Source organism: Macaca mulatta, chromosome 11 (genome assembly GCF_049350105.2).
Source record: "Macaca mulatta isolate MMU2019108-1 chromosome 11, T2T-MMU8v2.0, whole genome shotgun sequence".
NCBI classification, from domain to species: domain Eukaryota; kingdom Metazoa; phylum Chordata; class Mammalia; order Primates; family Cercopithecidae; genus Macaca; species Macaca mulatta.
In genome coordinates, this window is record NC_133416.1 from 138,384,218 (window position 1) to 138,399,543 (window position 15,326).

The 15,326-nt window shown below is 53.2% G+C and overlaps 1 protein-coding gene across 3 annotated transcripts in view; it reads left to right on the forward strand.

The window, feature by feature from the left end:
- The window catches only part of ADGRD1 (adhesion G protein-coupled receptor D1), a 186,780-nt gene that overhangs the window by 45,009 nt on the left and 126,445 nt on the right, over positions 1 to 15,326 (forward strand). For all 3 annotated transcript variants that reach the window (XM_001104579.5, XM_077955845.1, XM_028830174.2), the window contains 4 exons: positions 2,530 to 2,647; positions 3,546 to 3,656; positions 5,261 to 5,336; positions 13,569 to 13,710. In XM_001104579.5, coding sequence (XP_001104579.3) covers positions 2,530 to 2,647; positions 3,546 to 3,656; positions 5,261 to 5,336; positions 13,569 to 13,710 — 447 coding nt within the window. The remainder of the gene's footprint in view (positions 1 to 2,529; positions 2,648 to 3,545; positions 3,657 to 5,260; positions 5,337 to 13,568; positions 13,711 to 15,326) is intronic.

Genomic DNA, 15,326 nt, shown 5'->3' on the forward strand with positions numbered 1-15,326 from the left:
AAAAAAAAAAAAAAAAGAGAGAGAGAGAAAAGAACATTTTGATCTTCAAAACGTATGTGCCTTGGGAACCATTTTGTCTTCCTAGAAGTGGCATAATATGGCCCAGTTCACATACATAAAAAGAATGATGTGTCTCTCAGTCCTGACATCTGGGATACAAGAGCTCATTTTGAGTAGATGTGCAACTGATTCAGAATGCTTTGTCCTCTAAGGCAAAAGAAATGCACGTGTGTCAGTAATGTGGTACTGTCCTAAACATGGAAGAAGGATGGAAGAAGGAAATGATGTTTTTTTTCCCCCATGAGAAATGTGTATTTGGTTCATCTTGGTCATTTTATATAATATGTACTTTTTTTTTTTTTTTTTTACCATCACATCATTCTTGAAAGATAATAGCTTTTCATGTTAAAAGCCACTGTATTTAGTAAGAAAAAGGAGAACACATGACAATATGTACTTCATGATTAAGGTGCCAAAAATGCTTCTCTTGTTCTCGGTACTCAAAATAGCTAGAAAGGAGAATGAAATAATTTTTCCTTTATTTCTTAAAATAACTATTGATTGTACTTACTTAAAAAGAAAACAAGTAAATAGTTGTGGAGAAGTTAGAAAATGCAGATAATAAAAAACATAAAAATCACTTCAAATCCTAAAACTGTGAGATTATTAACACTCTTGTATATTTCTTTATAGTCTAGTTTTCAATTCACTTATATATATATATGTATTCAACAAATATATTGTATATTTGATTTAATTTGTTTTTCCTTAATTATGTCAATAACACTTTCCAGTGATATTAAGTATTCACCTGCAACATTGTATTAGTCAGGACAGGCCAGGGTGTGCTGCAGTAACAAATAGATCCCCACATCTCAGTGGCTCAGCACAGTAGAAATTTATTTCTCCCCCATGCAAAGTCCAGAGTGGGTCAGAGGAGCCTCTTCTCCACCCAGATACTCAGGGATCCTGGCTCCATCTGTCTTCTGGTGCTGGCTTCTCAACATGTGGTTTCCAAGGTTGCCAGGCAGGGCCAGAGAAGGGTGAGGAGGACTCTTAACTGCCTTGGCCCAGAAGGGTCCCAACCACACCACCATGATATTAAAGTGCTCATTCTCCTAAACCCCGATATTATTTAAAAATGTTTGCCAGTTTGAGAGACAGAAGTGGCATTTTATTCTCTCATTATTAATAAGATTGTGTTAGAGTTTACATTTGATAAACTTTTATTTGAATAACTTCAAGTGGAATGAGATTAGGTTTAACATTGGCAAAGGGAGAAAAAAAGGCTCAAGAATGTAAGATGGATACAGTCTTACCCAGAAACCAATTCCTTTTTAAAAGGTATTACTGTTTTCATGATTTCAAGGGGACTTTGTGTCCAAAGCTGCAGGCTGGGAACACCCAGAGGACAGCTGACAGAAGATCCAGACAGATGTATTTTGTGCATGATTTTGAATTAACTGCTTTTGAATGCAAAATATGCAAATCTGTTACAAAGTATGAATAACCAGGAAACTGTCCGGACTCAGGCAGGGCCCAGTATGCATTAAAGGGAACACATGAACCGGCCTCTGCATGCCAGAAACACAGGCTTCCATGTGCTTCACTGGGCCTGCTGACTGAAGTCAGGCCATGGGCCTAAAAGCAAATGTCTAAAATTGGCCTCAGCATTCTGCTTCCAACTCATGAAGCTCTCCTGGAGTGCATGTTTGTGGGAGAATGCTGAGGACTTAGCAGCATGCAGGCTCTTCCCCAGAAAGGCGGGAAGAAGAGAAGCAGTGAAGGCAGAGCTCAGTGGCCCAGCTCAGCGGGGCTTAAGAGAGGCCTCTCCCTTGGTGACGCGTGTCTGAGGATGCGGGCAGTCAGCCCGAGAGCGGACGCGTGCACTGAGCTTTGAGTACCAGGCCCTGCACTGTCTACAGATTCAGGTGGCCGGGGGGACCCCCTGCTTTCTTGGGGGCAGTGTCTACCAGGATCCTCTGCTCTGCAACTCAGAAAGAAAAGACGGCTCTCGGAGTAGAAAGCAAGCCCCTGGGAAGTGGAGGCAGTGGGAAGCAGCTTGGGCTGCTGGCACCTCAGAAGCAGCCACCCTTCACGGAGAAGGGGACAGAGCTGCTGGTGTCCCCATGCCAGAGTGGACCTGGGGGGTGATCAGCCCCTCCTTGTGAAGCACAGGGAGGCAGGGGGAGGATCTGGGATGTGCTGAGGGTTCCTCTGTGAGTTCAGGGAGGAGGCAGGACCAGGAGTCGGGTCCCCTCAGTCCCAGTGTCTAAGTGTAGAAACGCAGGAGCCAGCAATGGCTGGGGTGATGGGTCCACCCGGGCTGTGTCCATGCTCTGTGAGCTCAGTTAGGCATGTGGCCTCCATGTGGTCACCTCCTGATCCATGGGAAGGGGCAGTTGTGTGACTTCTTCCTCCCTTGTGGCCAACGTGGGGAAGCTTGATTTTGTGTGCTTGGTGCACCTGCCTGGTCCCCTGGCTGAGTGGGGTGGATTTTCATGGCTCCTGGTTCTTGTGTTGCTTCAGGACAGCGCCATGGTACTGAGTGTCATCCACACTATTGACACCGTCATGGGTCACGTTTCCTACAACCTGCACGCCAGCACGCCCCAGGTCACCATGGAGGGCTCCTCCGCCGTGGCAGGTAGCTGTCGCTTGTAAGGGTGAGCCACATGGCAGGGGCGGGGGCTGGAGGCTGCGTTTCACTGCCTTTTTACACCCTTAGCAGAGAGCCATGCTCTGTCTCCCTGACTGCTCTGTCTCGCTCAAACCACATTTGGAAGGAAAACCCGTGGTCAGATCAGGGCAGGATGATCGGCCATGATGTGCAGACAGGGCCCATAAGCTTTTCCCAGTGACTTGGGAGCCAAGCTCCTGCCCTGGGGTGATGGTCTCAGTTCAGAGTGGGAGGCAGAAGCAGCAGTGCCAGCAAGAGTCTGTGGAATGAAAGGGGCGGCCTCGGGTTTCTGGAGTTGGCTTGCTCTCAACGGCGCTGCAGGATAATTGTCACAGTTGTCTAATTGTAGAGGCAGAGGTGATGACCTTTCGATTTTAAAAGTCTTCACCTGCAGCGTATTATCGTGCTGATACTTCGCTGCAAGAGCCAAGCTGGGGAACATGCGCTGAAGCTACACGGGTTAGTTTAGCGGCAGTTTGTCAGCCCAGACCTCTTCCTCTGGGCCATGTTGCCCTCGCCTGCTGCGCTTGGGGAGGAGCCGATGTCACGGCTTTGCTGAGCACAGCCCATCCTTGCACTGGCCTTGAGAGCCCGGGGCTGTGCCGGGGCGGAGGGCGCCCCAGGTGAGGAGCCGTGTGTGGGACAGAATGCTGAGCCTCCCCGTGGCAATCACTGCCTGGGCTCTTCATTTCTTTTTCCTTTTTTTTTTTTTTTTTTTGAGGTCATGCTTTCTAAAGGTAATTATACTTCCGGTGGGGAGCTTGTCCTGTCAAAAAAGAAAAGCAGATGGGGTTTTGCAGTCTGATTTCCTGCAGCCTGTGAGTTCTCTGATGGGACTTCCACTCTCTCGCTGCTTCCACCGCAGAGTTTTCCGTGGCCAAAGTCCTGCCCAAGACTGTGAATTCCTCGCATTACCGCTTCCCGGCCCACGGGCAGAGCTTCATCCAGATCCCCCACGAGGCCTTCCACAGCCGCGGTGAGTGTGGCTGCGCCGGACTCCCTTCCGGGGCGGCTTCCACAAGTCTTTCTGAAGAGTCCCCAAGCTTTGGTGGGTGCCCACCGCACCAGTGAGCTGCGGGGCTCCCCTGGGCTGCCTGTCCTGTCCTGTCCTGCAGGAGAGGGGCTCTGGTCAGCCGTTCTCAAAGCGTGTCCTCGGGCCACCCTCATGGCCACACTTGAGAGGTTCCCTAGTGATGCTAATGCTCTGCCCACTCCAGGCCCCTGAACTGGAATTTGGGGTGGGGTCTGGGAGCATCTAAACCTGCTCACCTGGTGAATCTGGCCCACTGGGAAGTCATCCTACCTACATGCTCCTAAATTGGCACACGCCTGGTCAGCTGAAGAGAAAAAGATGGGGCCACCTCCCCTCCCTGCTCAGGTAGCTGTGGGCCAGGTGAGGGGTTCATCCGTTCAGGAACATGGGGTTCCACTCCTGTGTGGGCCCAAGTTGAGTCACATAATAAAAATTGAGAGGCTCAGAGGACCTCCTGCCTCTGACCAGGGAGCACTATTGGGAGCCCAGACAGCCCTGGCCATTTTTTGCCACAATGACTGTCACCCTCTCTGGTTCCTGGAAAAGCGAATATGACTCTGCAGACATCTCCTTCTTCTCCTTCCCTCCCTGGGGACCACGGGCAAACAGGGGAGAGCCTCAGATTTTTGCCCCTGTCACCCTGGCCAGAGGCCACGCCTCCTTCCCAGGGTTCTGCCTTAGGGGTGGGGACCAGGACAGCCCTGATCAGACACCTCCCTCTGCAGTGGGGAGCCTGCCTCTGCACCTGCCACCTTCTTGATTGTCTGTAAGAGAGTTGCCCTGACTGGTTCTGTGCCCTGTCCTCACCTAGCGTGATGTCAGGTGTGCCCTGCTCCTAGGGCAGAGGCAGGGATGTCCCTACCCCAGAAGCCAAGGGAAGGGCCCAGGGACGATGCCACCTTCCACCAGCATCAGCAGGGAGGGCCCAGGATGGTGCCGACATCCACCAGCATCTCCTGGCCACGTGAGCTGCTGAGAGTGCCCTGATTTCCAATCCTGGCAGAGCCATGGCCGAGCCATGGAGTGAAACAGCAAGAGCACACGTGACTGTGCTTCGTGGCTGGATATAATAGAGGGGTGGCCAGGCGAAGGCATACAGGTGTCCCTGTGGCTGCTGCCCCTTGAAAACCTGCATTCTGCCTCACTCACTGGTCCCCTAAATCCTTCGCTTGCCAAGGGCAGACGGGTCACACTCGTGGGGCAAGGCTGGAGGCTGGCACTGCCCCCTGTTGGCTTGCAGGGGCCTTCTCCCTGCAGGGGCTCTGAGATCCATGTGATGCCCTGGGCGAGCCTGGCTCTCCTGGGGAGTTTCAGCCTCCATGTGTCTGGAGCTGGCTCAGGGGATGGAGCAGGGAGCCGCTGTCACGCTGCTGAGTTCCCGCAGTCTTTGTCCTTACAAATTCTGCCCTAGTGTCCTTCACTTCCTTCTCCCCAGAGGGTTCTTGGGAGTGAGGGGTGGCACCACGCACAGCGGGGGGAGGGGCTTTGTGTTTTTCTGCCCGTGGCCTGGAACACTGACAGCGCCTGCCCCTCTGCTCTCTCTGCAGCCTGGACCACCGTCGTGGGTCTGCTGTACCACAGCATGCACTACTACCTGAACAACATCTGGCCCGCCCACACCAAGTGAGTCTCGGGGGTGCCCAGCTCAGGGGCGTGGGTTTGCGGGGTGGCTGGCCACAGGGATGCCCGCCTCACACACGGTCACACCCATGCACAACACTGTTTGAGAACTCAGGACACGACTGCCGGGTGCTTCACCACTCAGGCAAGGAAACGTGCAGCGTTTTGAAGGCCACACAGGAACCGCAGGCCTGGGGCCTGGGCTGGCAGAGTGGAGGCCAGGAGTACAGGCTAGGAAACTGCAGGCCTGGGGGCCTGGGCTGGCGGAGTGGAGATCAGAAGCACAGACTAGGAGACCCTACCCACCCGCCTCGACCAAATGGTGTGACCTTGGGCAAGGGACTTAACCTCTCTGAGCCTCAGTTTCCACTGCTGTGGAATGGAAGACAACAGACCTGCCTGTGTCAGTCATGGGCAAACATGTAGATGGACAAAACCATCTCACACCAGCTTAAGTGGAAGGCCAGGAAAGTGAGGGCTCAGGGGACTGAGAAGGGAGGAGCAGGTGGGCTTCAGGCATGGCTGGACCCGGGGACCCCAAGGACGCTGTCTAGACCTGCTCTGTCTATCCCCTGCCTCTGCTGTCCTCCAGACAGGCCCCCTCCATAGGAGCAGAGCTCGCTCCTGCAGCATTGGTTCAAGTAGGTTTGGGTCCTGAGAACCCAGAAGGAGAGCAGGGAGGGTGGGGACCGCCAGGGTGGGGAGGACGAGGGAAATGAGGAGGGAGGGGAGGGTGTGCCTCTTTCCTGAGGAGTGGAGTCGTAATTTTGTGATCTGGAGGAACACCGTCTTCTGGGTCGGATTTCTCTGGGAAAGCCTGCATGCTCACCAATTTCCTCCAACAAAAGAAAGTGGGGGACCCGCCGCTCTTTATGTGTGATTTCCAAAATTCTTCAGGAAAATGGTCAAAGAAAAATACAATCTAATTTCCTCAAAAAGATGCCATCTCAGTTGTTTGGGAAATCTTTCCATGACAGTGAATGAAAAGTTGACCCTTGCTTGGCCCCTCCTGCTGAAGTTTCCACCATGAAATTGGCCTTGCCATGAAGTGTATGAGACATGCATTTGTGCGGCGTCGCTGTGCCTTGTGCGGCCACAGTGAGGACCCGTGTGGGAGAGTGGCATCTGTGCCACGGCCCACAACTTCACAAAGGCGGGAGGATTGCTTCCAGACGCGGGGCGCACACATTTCAGGGGCAATTCGCTGTGAGCACCAGAATCTGACTCCGGCCAGGTGTCAGCCAGCTCTTTCATGAGGGGCCAGCTTGTAAATTGCCTTGGCTTTCCAGAACTCTGCCCTCGCAGGGTGAAGGCAGCCAGAAACTACGTGGGGGAACGGGGGAGTGGCTGTCTTCCAATACAGCTTTATTTACAAAACCAGGCAGCCGGCCCAAGAGCTGCAGCTTGCAGACCTTTGCCAGACCTTCCATTAGATCAGCGCTGGCAGGGACGGGCAGAGGAGAGGCTGGGGGGCCTGTTCTGGGAGCCCACAGCCTTGCAGATGGAAGACAGTCTGTCTTGCCTGTCCCCAGGGCCTCAGCCTTCACTCTCCCTGTGCTGTCCTCATGGCCCCAGGTGTCTGCAGAGAGGACACTGGAGCACCAGGATTCAGGCCACTGTGTCCCAGAACAGTGCAGCTAACTCTGACTTCCCCCTGCAAGCCAAGGGCCTGGAAATCAGACAGGCAAAGTCATCCCTGGTTCGTCAGCACTGACACCAGCCCCACAAGTTCCATCAGCAGCACATTTGTGTGCTGAAGCCAAAACAGAATTGCCGTGCAGCGATGGAACACGTTTTTCATTTGCAGTCAAGTTGGATCTTCAGCTCAGGTGGAGTTCTCTTCAGCACTTAGTGCAAAGATGCCTTGTCATCAAAATTAACCTGGAAAAAAATCATCCAAACAGCTCATCCAGTAAAGTCTCTGTACTTGTTACACTCTATCCTGTGGCAGAAAAGGTGGACGGAAGTGGAGGGGACAAAGAATTTGGTTCACAGAATAGACTCGGACCCAGACTCCTGCCTCTCCCTCCTGCAGGTGCTCTCCTTAGCTGTGTGACCCTGGGCAAGTGACTTGAGCCTGGAGGCCTGTGTTCTCCTCTTAAAACAGGAGTAATAATATCACTGATTTCTGAGGGTTGCCAGGAGGACTGAATGAGTTAATGGTATAAGTAGGGCTTGGTATTCTTAAACATGACATACAAGTGCCTGCTTTTGCGATTTTGTAAGCTGATTGGGCATTTGCGCCATTTTGCCTTTGAGGTAATCATCAAATCCTAGGCACGATGAGAAGCAGGTTAGTGCAGCCAGCATGCGGGCAGTGTGTGTATGTGCACGCGTATGCCAGGTTTCTGCCAGCCTGCAGTGGACTTCCCTCCGTCTTTGCCTTTTATTGTGCGCTGTCATCCTCATACATCTGCAGTGTGTCGTGAGGATGAAAGGATGCTTTGGTGCCGTAGTGTCCTTTAATTTCCTCTCCAGGGATGAGGGTGAGGGTCTAAGTCAGTACGTGAGTCTCAGTGCACAAAAGGTGGGGCCTAGGCCGGAAGGGACTTTTGTCTCCACAGCCAGCCCCCAGGCAGACCATTCCAGGGCTCCTGTGATGACTGCGGGGACGACATCTGACTACCCACGGCCCGGTGGGGGCTTAGCTGCTTCCTGCCAGGCTGCCTGTGCCCCTAGGCTCCTTTGAGTCTCACTTGCTGCCTGGCCCCGTAATGATGGAGACTGTTCCGCTTTCACTGGTGCTGTGGCTGGGCCCGGCCAACACCCGGACAGCCGGTTCCTCCAGGTGGACGGGGCTGAGACTGGCCTGCTCCCACTCCTCCTGTGACGATGGAAGCCACAGCCCACAGAGGGAAGGGCCTCTCCCCAGGCTGTGAGGGACTCACAGGTGCTCGAGAAAGATGAGTGGGGGGTGGACCTGGCTCAGTGTGTGTCCTTAGTCACTATAGAGTAACACAGAGCATGGATGGAACCAGTAGGTCACAGTTCTGCAGCCCTCAGTGCAGTAACTGACCCAGGCAGAAACCATCAGTGGATGTGCACGCCAGCGGGAGCAGGGTTGCGGGGACAGGACCTCACGGACCTGCAGAGTCCTTGCTGTCACCAGGTAGGAGGGTGCCTGGTAATGGGGATGTCTGCCGCACCCCTGCAGCCAGGTGGCCACACTCAACATTATCGATGTGGGACACGTTGTGGGCCCGTGTCTCTTGCTGTCACGTCGTAGGGAGACATCCGTGCCTCCTATGGCATACTCCTGTCAGATGTGTGGCCTGACGCCCCTCACGAGGAAGCAGGTAGACACACCTGAACTAAGGGATGTTGTGTGCTGCTGTGGTTTGGATTGCAAGGGAGAAGAAGTTGGGCAGTTCCAGGCTGGGGGAGACTAAAGAGGTTCGAGCCTGAGCTAATGCACGTTCCTGGGTTGAGAGAAGTGGAGTTCTGGAGGACGTGAGTGACGCTGCGGGGAGTGTGCAGTTGACTCTGGGCTGTGCATTAGAGCATCTTGTGGGGTCCTCGTTAAATTTCTGAGTGTGATCATTGTATGATGGTTATGTAGGAGGCAGTCTCCATTTTTAGGAGACACGTGGTAGAGATGGAGTATGTTGTGATGCCTGCAACACACCGCTAGTGCTTCAGCAGAAAGGAAATGTGCATGTGTGCATGTATTTGTGTGGTGTATGTGTGCACACAGATGTATGTGCTTGTGTGGTGTATGTGCGTTATGTGTGCACATATGTGCATGTGTGTTGTGTGTGCTGTGGGCATGCAAATGCGCGTGTGTGCATTTGTGTGTTGTATGTGTGTACATGTGCATGTGTGTGTGTATGTACATGTGTGGGATGTGTGTATGCCTGCATGTATGTGTGTGGTGTGTGTGTGTCAAGTGTGAGCGTGACCGTGCCGGATAAAGTGAACATGGCAAATGATGAGAGCTGAGAGTGTAGGTGAAGCATATTCGTTGCACTGTTTTCTGGTAGATTTCCTGCAAGTCTGGCTATTTAACAGTCCATAGCTGTGTGGTTCCTGGCATGGGCAGGAATCGTGGCTGTTGCAGTCCTTTCTGAAAGGCCCTGGCTGCAGTACTGCTCAAAACAGAGAACGTCGTCACCCAGGCAGCATCGGCGCTGAGGAAGTCGCCTGTTTCCCTCGGTGCTCTCTCCTTCTGCCGTTCGCGTCAGTGAGGAGCTCAGGTCTCCTTCAATAGTTCACCGTCACCCAAGATCACACTCACAGATGCTGCCATGTGCCGCCTTGTTTGCAAGATTTGGATTTCCTTCACACTGTGTTCCCAGGGTGGCGTGGAATTCTCGTGCCGAGGGAGGGTGAGAAGCAGCGTGTGATGGATGGATGAGGGGACTCCTCGAGCACACAGTCACATGTCAGCAGGAGCCAGTTATCAAGTAGTTCCTTTACCCGGGAATATGTTCATTTGTGATGTTTGTTCACTCCCTGATGCGACATGGTAACTATGGGGACTTCGTAATTCTCCAAATAACCTAGTAACAGCCCTTTTTCTTACTCCACTTGTTCTGACTTCTTTGGGTTGAGTTCCCGAGCCGGCCTCCTGCACATGCTGGGAAGGCTCTGTGTCTCCTCATAAATTTCAGCACTTCTCTGAAGCCTCCCATAACTTTAAGTCCCGCTCTGTGTAATTGAAGGCGGAGCAGCCTTGTGGCTTTGGCTCAGATGTGCTGCACGGGGTGAAGGCCACAGAACCTGACCGTCAGTGGGGCTCCGTGGGGCCAGCTAGTAACTTGGGGCACATTGAAGGAAGGAGGATTTGCAAAGGTGTGATCAGGAGTGGAGAGCTCTGGGGGACAGCATGGTCACGGGCCAGGAGCAAGAATGGGGGCGCACTGCTTCCCCCAGGGCCAGCCAGGCAGGGGACAGCACCATGCCCGGGCAGAGATGGAGGGGTCCCCGGACAGTAACTGTGCCCTGGTGGGCTGGGGGAAGTGAGACTCCTGGCCCCACTGTTCACTCTGACGCCCTCTGACCTCCTTCTGGGGCTTCCCTTTCACTGAGCACATGAAGGCAGAGAGCCCAGAGCCTGGCTGATGGGCATAGGATGGGGCCGGTGGAGACAGGGTATGAGGGGCAGAGGAAGAGCCAGCACTGCCCCTGCGCCACCTCACCCCTGCCCCACCCTGCCCCACCTCACCCCTGCCCCACCTCACCCCTGCCCCACCTCACCCCTGCCCCACCTCACCCCTGCCCCCCCCGCCCCACCTCACCCCTGCCCCCACCTTTACCAGAGGAAAATGCGCCTAAGGAGGCGTCTGGCCCCATTCTCATCTTGACTTGGCCGACGTCTGGCGTTGCACTGATTACCAAACTGGGCCTGGTGGAGGCCACGTGTTCCCAGAGCGGAATCCAGGAAACCGCTCCAGATTTGCTTTCATATCATTTGTGTTCATAGAAGGTTCTCACTTAATGTTTTCCTTATGTTTTTCCTAAGAAATTGATCTAAGTCATCGCTCCCTGCCTGTGCGTCGATTCACCCACTCACTCACTCACTGCCTCACTCACATGTGTGCTGAGCACCCACTGTGTCAGGCGTGGTTCCGGGAGCTGGGGAGAGCAGTGACCCAAATGGGAAAGCGTCCGGGCCCCGAGGGAACTTCTGCTCTGGGAGGGAGATGACGACCCCTGGTTGCAGCATCAGGAAATGTCCACGCAGGGAAAGCCGAGGGACGAATCATGCTGCGTGTTTAGGGCCCGAAGCCCACAGCTGTGACTTTCTGCTGCTGGCTAATGGCACAGCCCTAAGTGTTGCTAGAAACATGGTTTTCCCAGTGTGTTTGGTGGGATTGCACACGTGTTGAGTTCATGGAGCTCTGCAGAAAAGGCCGTGAGCATCGGGGCACTGGGCACAGGGAGTGAGAACCAGGCCCCTGGCCGAAGCGAACGCACTGCACACCTTGGGGCCGTGGAGGCACGCACGGGACAGGGCCAACGTTCTGCTGGGCGAGTCATGCTGAGCGAGTCAGGCTCGGCGCCGCGGGGCTCTGCCTTGGTCCCAGCAGCCTCGAGCCCACCCTCACTTTCTGCGGCGGGGACTGAGCCCACGCATGCCCAGTGGTGAATGTTCTCCGAAGGTGAACGTTGTTCCTCCGGGGAAGCATCTGAGATATTACCTGGGTCTGCAGTTCTGCAGAGTGGAGTGTTTACGTACGTTCGATACACAGCTTGTATCTCTGTGGGACTAACACTTTCTGGGCAAGTTTATTAGTAAAAAAAGTCTAAAAAGCCTCTTCAGAGTGGCTATAATGAAAAAAATGGTTGAGAAACATGGACCTAGGGTGATGCTTTCTTTTCATTTTTTTTTTTTTAAGTTTGTGTTTTATTCCATGTGTGTTATCTGGACTTTGGGCTTGGATCAATAGCATGGTCACAGAGAGGAATCGCCAGGTGGAGCAGTCGTGCCTGTTGTTACTCACAGGCCTGAGAATCGATGCCCCTGGTTTGCTCCAGACCGTGTGAACTGGTGACGATCTGTAGGAAGCAGCTTCCGTGGGAACGGACAGGGTGTTCATTCTCTGTGGCACCATCTTTGTAAACACTTTGTATTTACAATTCCAGGAATAATTCTGCGTGCTTCTTGGAGGCCTGCTCTTTTTCAGATATGTGTGTCAGGACACAGTGCAGAGGCTGGGGGTGAGGTAGGGCGTGCTGCTGCTCCGTGAGCCCCACTGCCCATCCCAGGCAGGGTCACTGAACATGGTGTTTGAATCTACTTAGAAGGAAAAACAAGTTGAGGGAGGAAAAAGATGGTGCCCCCAGCTCCCAGGACCCTGTGGGATGTCCCAAAGGTGGTTCCGTGGGCATCAAAACAGGGACCTGCAGGTTCCTCAGTCAGTCAGCACTTTGGATGGCAGACGGGGGAGGCACACAGGACCCAGGTGAGGCCCACACAGAAGCAGATGCTGGGTGACCGCGGGGGGCCTGGTGACAGCACGTCTCAGGCATCTTTGTGTAGTCACCCCAAATTCAAATTCGTGCAACAGATACTTGGTGACCTGCTGTGTGCCAGGCAGGGCTGGAATCAAATCAGGCAAATGGGCCGAGGGCACAAAATTAAAGGAGCCGGTCACCTTTGCGGGGGTCGTGCCCATTGTGAACACCTTCTTAAATCTTGCCCTCCAGGTGCCTGGCTTCCCTTACCCTCCTCCTGGCCCTGAATATCTTTTCAAGCTCATAACCGCACGAGACAACCACTGTAGACATCAGTTAGGCTTCTTTAGATTGGGTTGCAAGGGACAGAAAACCCATCTTAAACAGTTATAGGCAAAAAGTTTATTGGATCACAAAAGCCGAGAGCTCCGCAGGCAGCTGGCTTCAAGAGCAGCTTGATCCAGCGTCGCACTGATGTCACTGGGTTCCATCTCTCGGCAGTTCCCTTCTCAGTCTCCCTCCTCGTGATTGCAAGCAGCTCCCAGGGCCTCGTGCCTCAGGGCATGAGGAGAGGTCTGGCAGGGAGAATGAGGGTCTTTGAGCCTGCATTCTCCCCCTACCTCGCCTTGTGGCATCTCCTCGGATTTGACCGGATTGAGTGCCATTCCTAAATAGTCCCTGTGGCCTGAGGGCTGCAGTGCTCTGACTGATCCAGACCCAGACACCAGGGCTTCCTCCTGAGCCAAGATAAAGTCAACTCCAGGCTGTGTGTGCTCTGAGCCGGGAAGGGGATGGCCACCTAGAGGGAAATGCAGGTGCTTTGATCAGGAAAACAATGGATGAATACTGGGTGGGCAAAACAGCAGATGGCCACTGCACCATCTTATAATCAGGGAAATTGACGTTCAGAAAGGGTGAGTTACCTGCCCAAGGTCACACAGCTGATTAAGTGGAATTGCTGAGATTCGTGCCCTGTTGTTTTGAGCATTTCTGCTCGTCCACACTTCCTGGGCCATCTCCCTTTTCTTATAAACTTTTTGAGGTCAAGGGCTCTGTCTCACCTCTTGGTCCTGGTATCAGACCTTAAAGAGAGCAGGTACTGAAGACAACAATTCAAGGGACAGAGTCCAAACACAGAATAGTTGAACTCACCTGCAGGTACCGGCTTCACATCTTGAAGGAGAGCAGCTGGAGCTGAACGATAGAAATCAAAGTTCTATCCAAAGAAGATTTCCGTCTCAAGAGTTTTGGGTGGAACCCTGGCTCCCAGCCCGGATTCTAGCTGTGTGCTACTCCCCTGCATTTCCCATTTTGTAATGATTTCCATCTCTTCCCAAGGATCGCAGAGGCCATGCATCACCAGGACTGCCTACTGTTCGCCACCAGCCACCTGATTTCCCTGGAGTTGACCCCGCCGCCCACCCTCTCTCAGAACCTGTCGAGCTCTCCACTCATTACAGTCCACCTCAAGCACAGATTGGTGAGTGGTGGTGCCTTCACCCTTGTCGCCGCCTTTGATCTGGTTTCACACTGAGGAATGTTGGGTTGTCTGTGTGCTTGCATAAAGAATCTCCAAAAGCCTTGGTGCTGGCCAGAACTGGAATCTTCCTCTCCTTGGAGCTCCTTTTCTTGGGCCTTTGTTTCTGAGCTGCAGTGGGAAGCCCTCACATAGTGCCTGGGCTGGCTGCGCGGTGTCCCTGTTGGGGAAGAGGGCTCGAGGTGGTTCTCCTAGACGTCTGTGGAGCAATCACAGATCTTCCTCATTTATAACAAGTGTCCTTACTGGAGGAGGGGGGTACCTACGCCATCGCAGTTACCGTGTGTTAGCCCTCAGCAAGATGCAGCACTGTGTTCTGTTAGAGAGAAACATGCTTCAGAGCTCGGGAAAAACCATTTTTACGCTTCAGGCATTGCATGATAAGCCGTTGGTCCTGATGCTTCATAACCGCTCTCCTCTCCACATGTCATTTGTTTTTTGCCAGTGAGTAGGACTGATAGAGACATTGGGGATACCCATGTGCTGCCATTCTTTAGTAAAAGGCAAAAGATGTATACAATCTGAGGAGAAACCAGAGTATAATGCTGCCGTTCTTTAAAAAATGCATGCACTGTTCCCCACGCCAGGTTCACATCAGGAGGTAAGGTGCTGATGTGACACTCAAAGCGTGAGATTTTTCAAAGCGTTTATTAAAGAACTCACTGTGTTATTGGTCAGAATTAACACTAAAGGCATTTCCTGGCAGGATTTTCTATTTCATTCTGTTTCGCTCTGCTCTATGGCCAAGGCCGACTCTGTGTGCACACCTGGGTGGGTGCTCCTGTTCTTTCAGGGGTGACTGTGTTTCTGCCCCACCTGGGAGGAGCCCACACACTTGTGCTGCTGGGTGAGCTGGGGCAGTCAAGAGATGGTACTGGAGATGGAGATAGGAGCCCACACGCTTGTGCTGCTGGGTGAGCTGGGGCAGTCAAGAGATGGTACTGGAGATGGAGATGGGAATGGAGATGGAGAGGGGACTGGAGATGGAGATGGAGTTGAAGATGGAGATGGGATTGGAGATGGAGATGGAGATGAAGATGGAGAGGGGACTGGAGATGGAGATGGAGAGGGGACTGGAGATGGAGATGGCAGTGGGGAGGGGACTGGAGATGGAGATGAAGATGGAGAGGGGACTAGAGATGGAGATGGAGAGGGGACTGGAGATGGAGATGGCAGTGGGGAGGGGACTGGAGCTGGAGATGGAGATGGAGAGGGGACTGGAGATGGAGATGGAGATGGAGAGAGGACTGGAGTTGGAGATGGAGAGGAAGAGGGGACTGGAGTTGGAGATGGAGTTGGAGATGGAGATGAAGAGGGGACTGAAGTTGGAGATGGAGATGGAGTTGTAGATAAAGATGGAGATGAAGATGGGAATAGAGATGGAGAGGGGACTGGAATTGGAGATGGAGATGGGAATGGAGATGGAGAGGGGACTGGAGTTGGAGATGGAGATGGAGTTGGAGAGGCGACTGGAGATGGAGATGGAGATGGAGATGAAGAGGGGACTGGAGTTGGAGATGGAGATGGAAATGGAGATGAAGAGGGGATTAGAGTTGTAG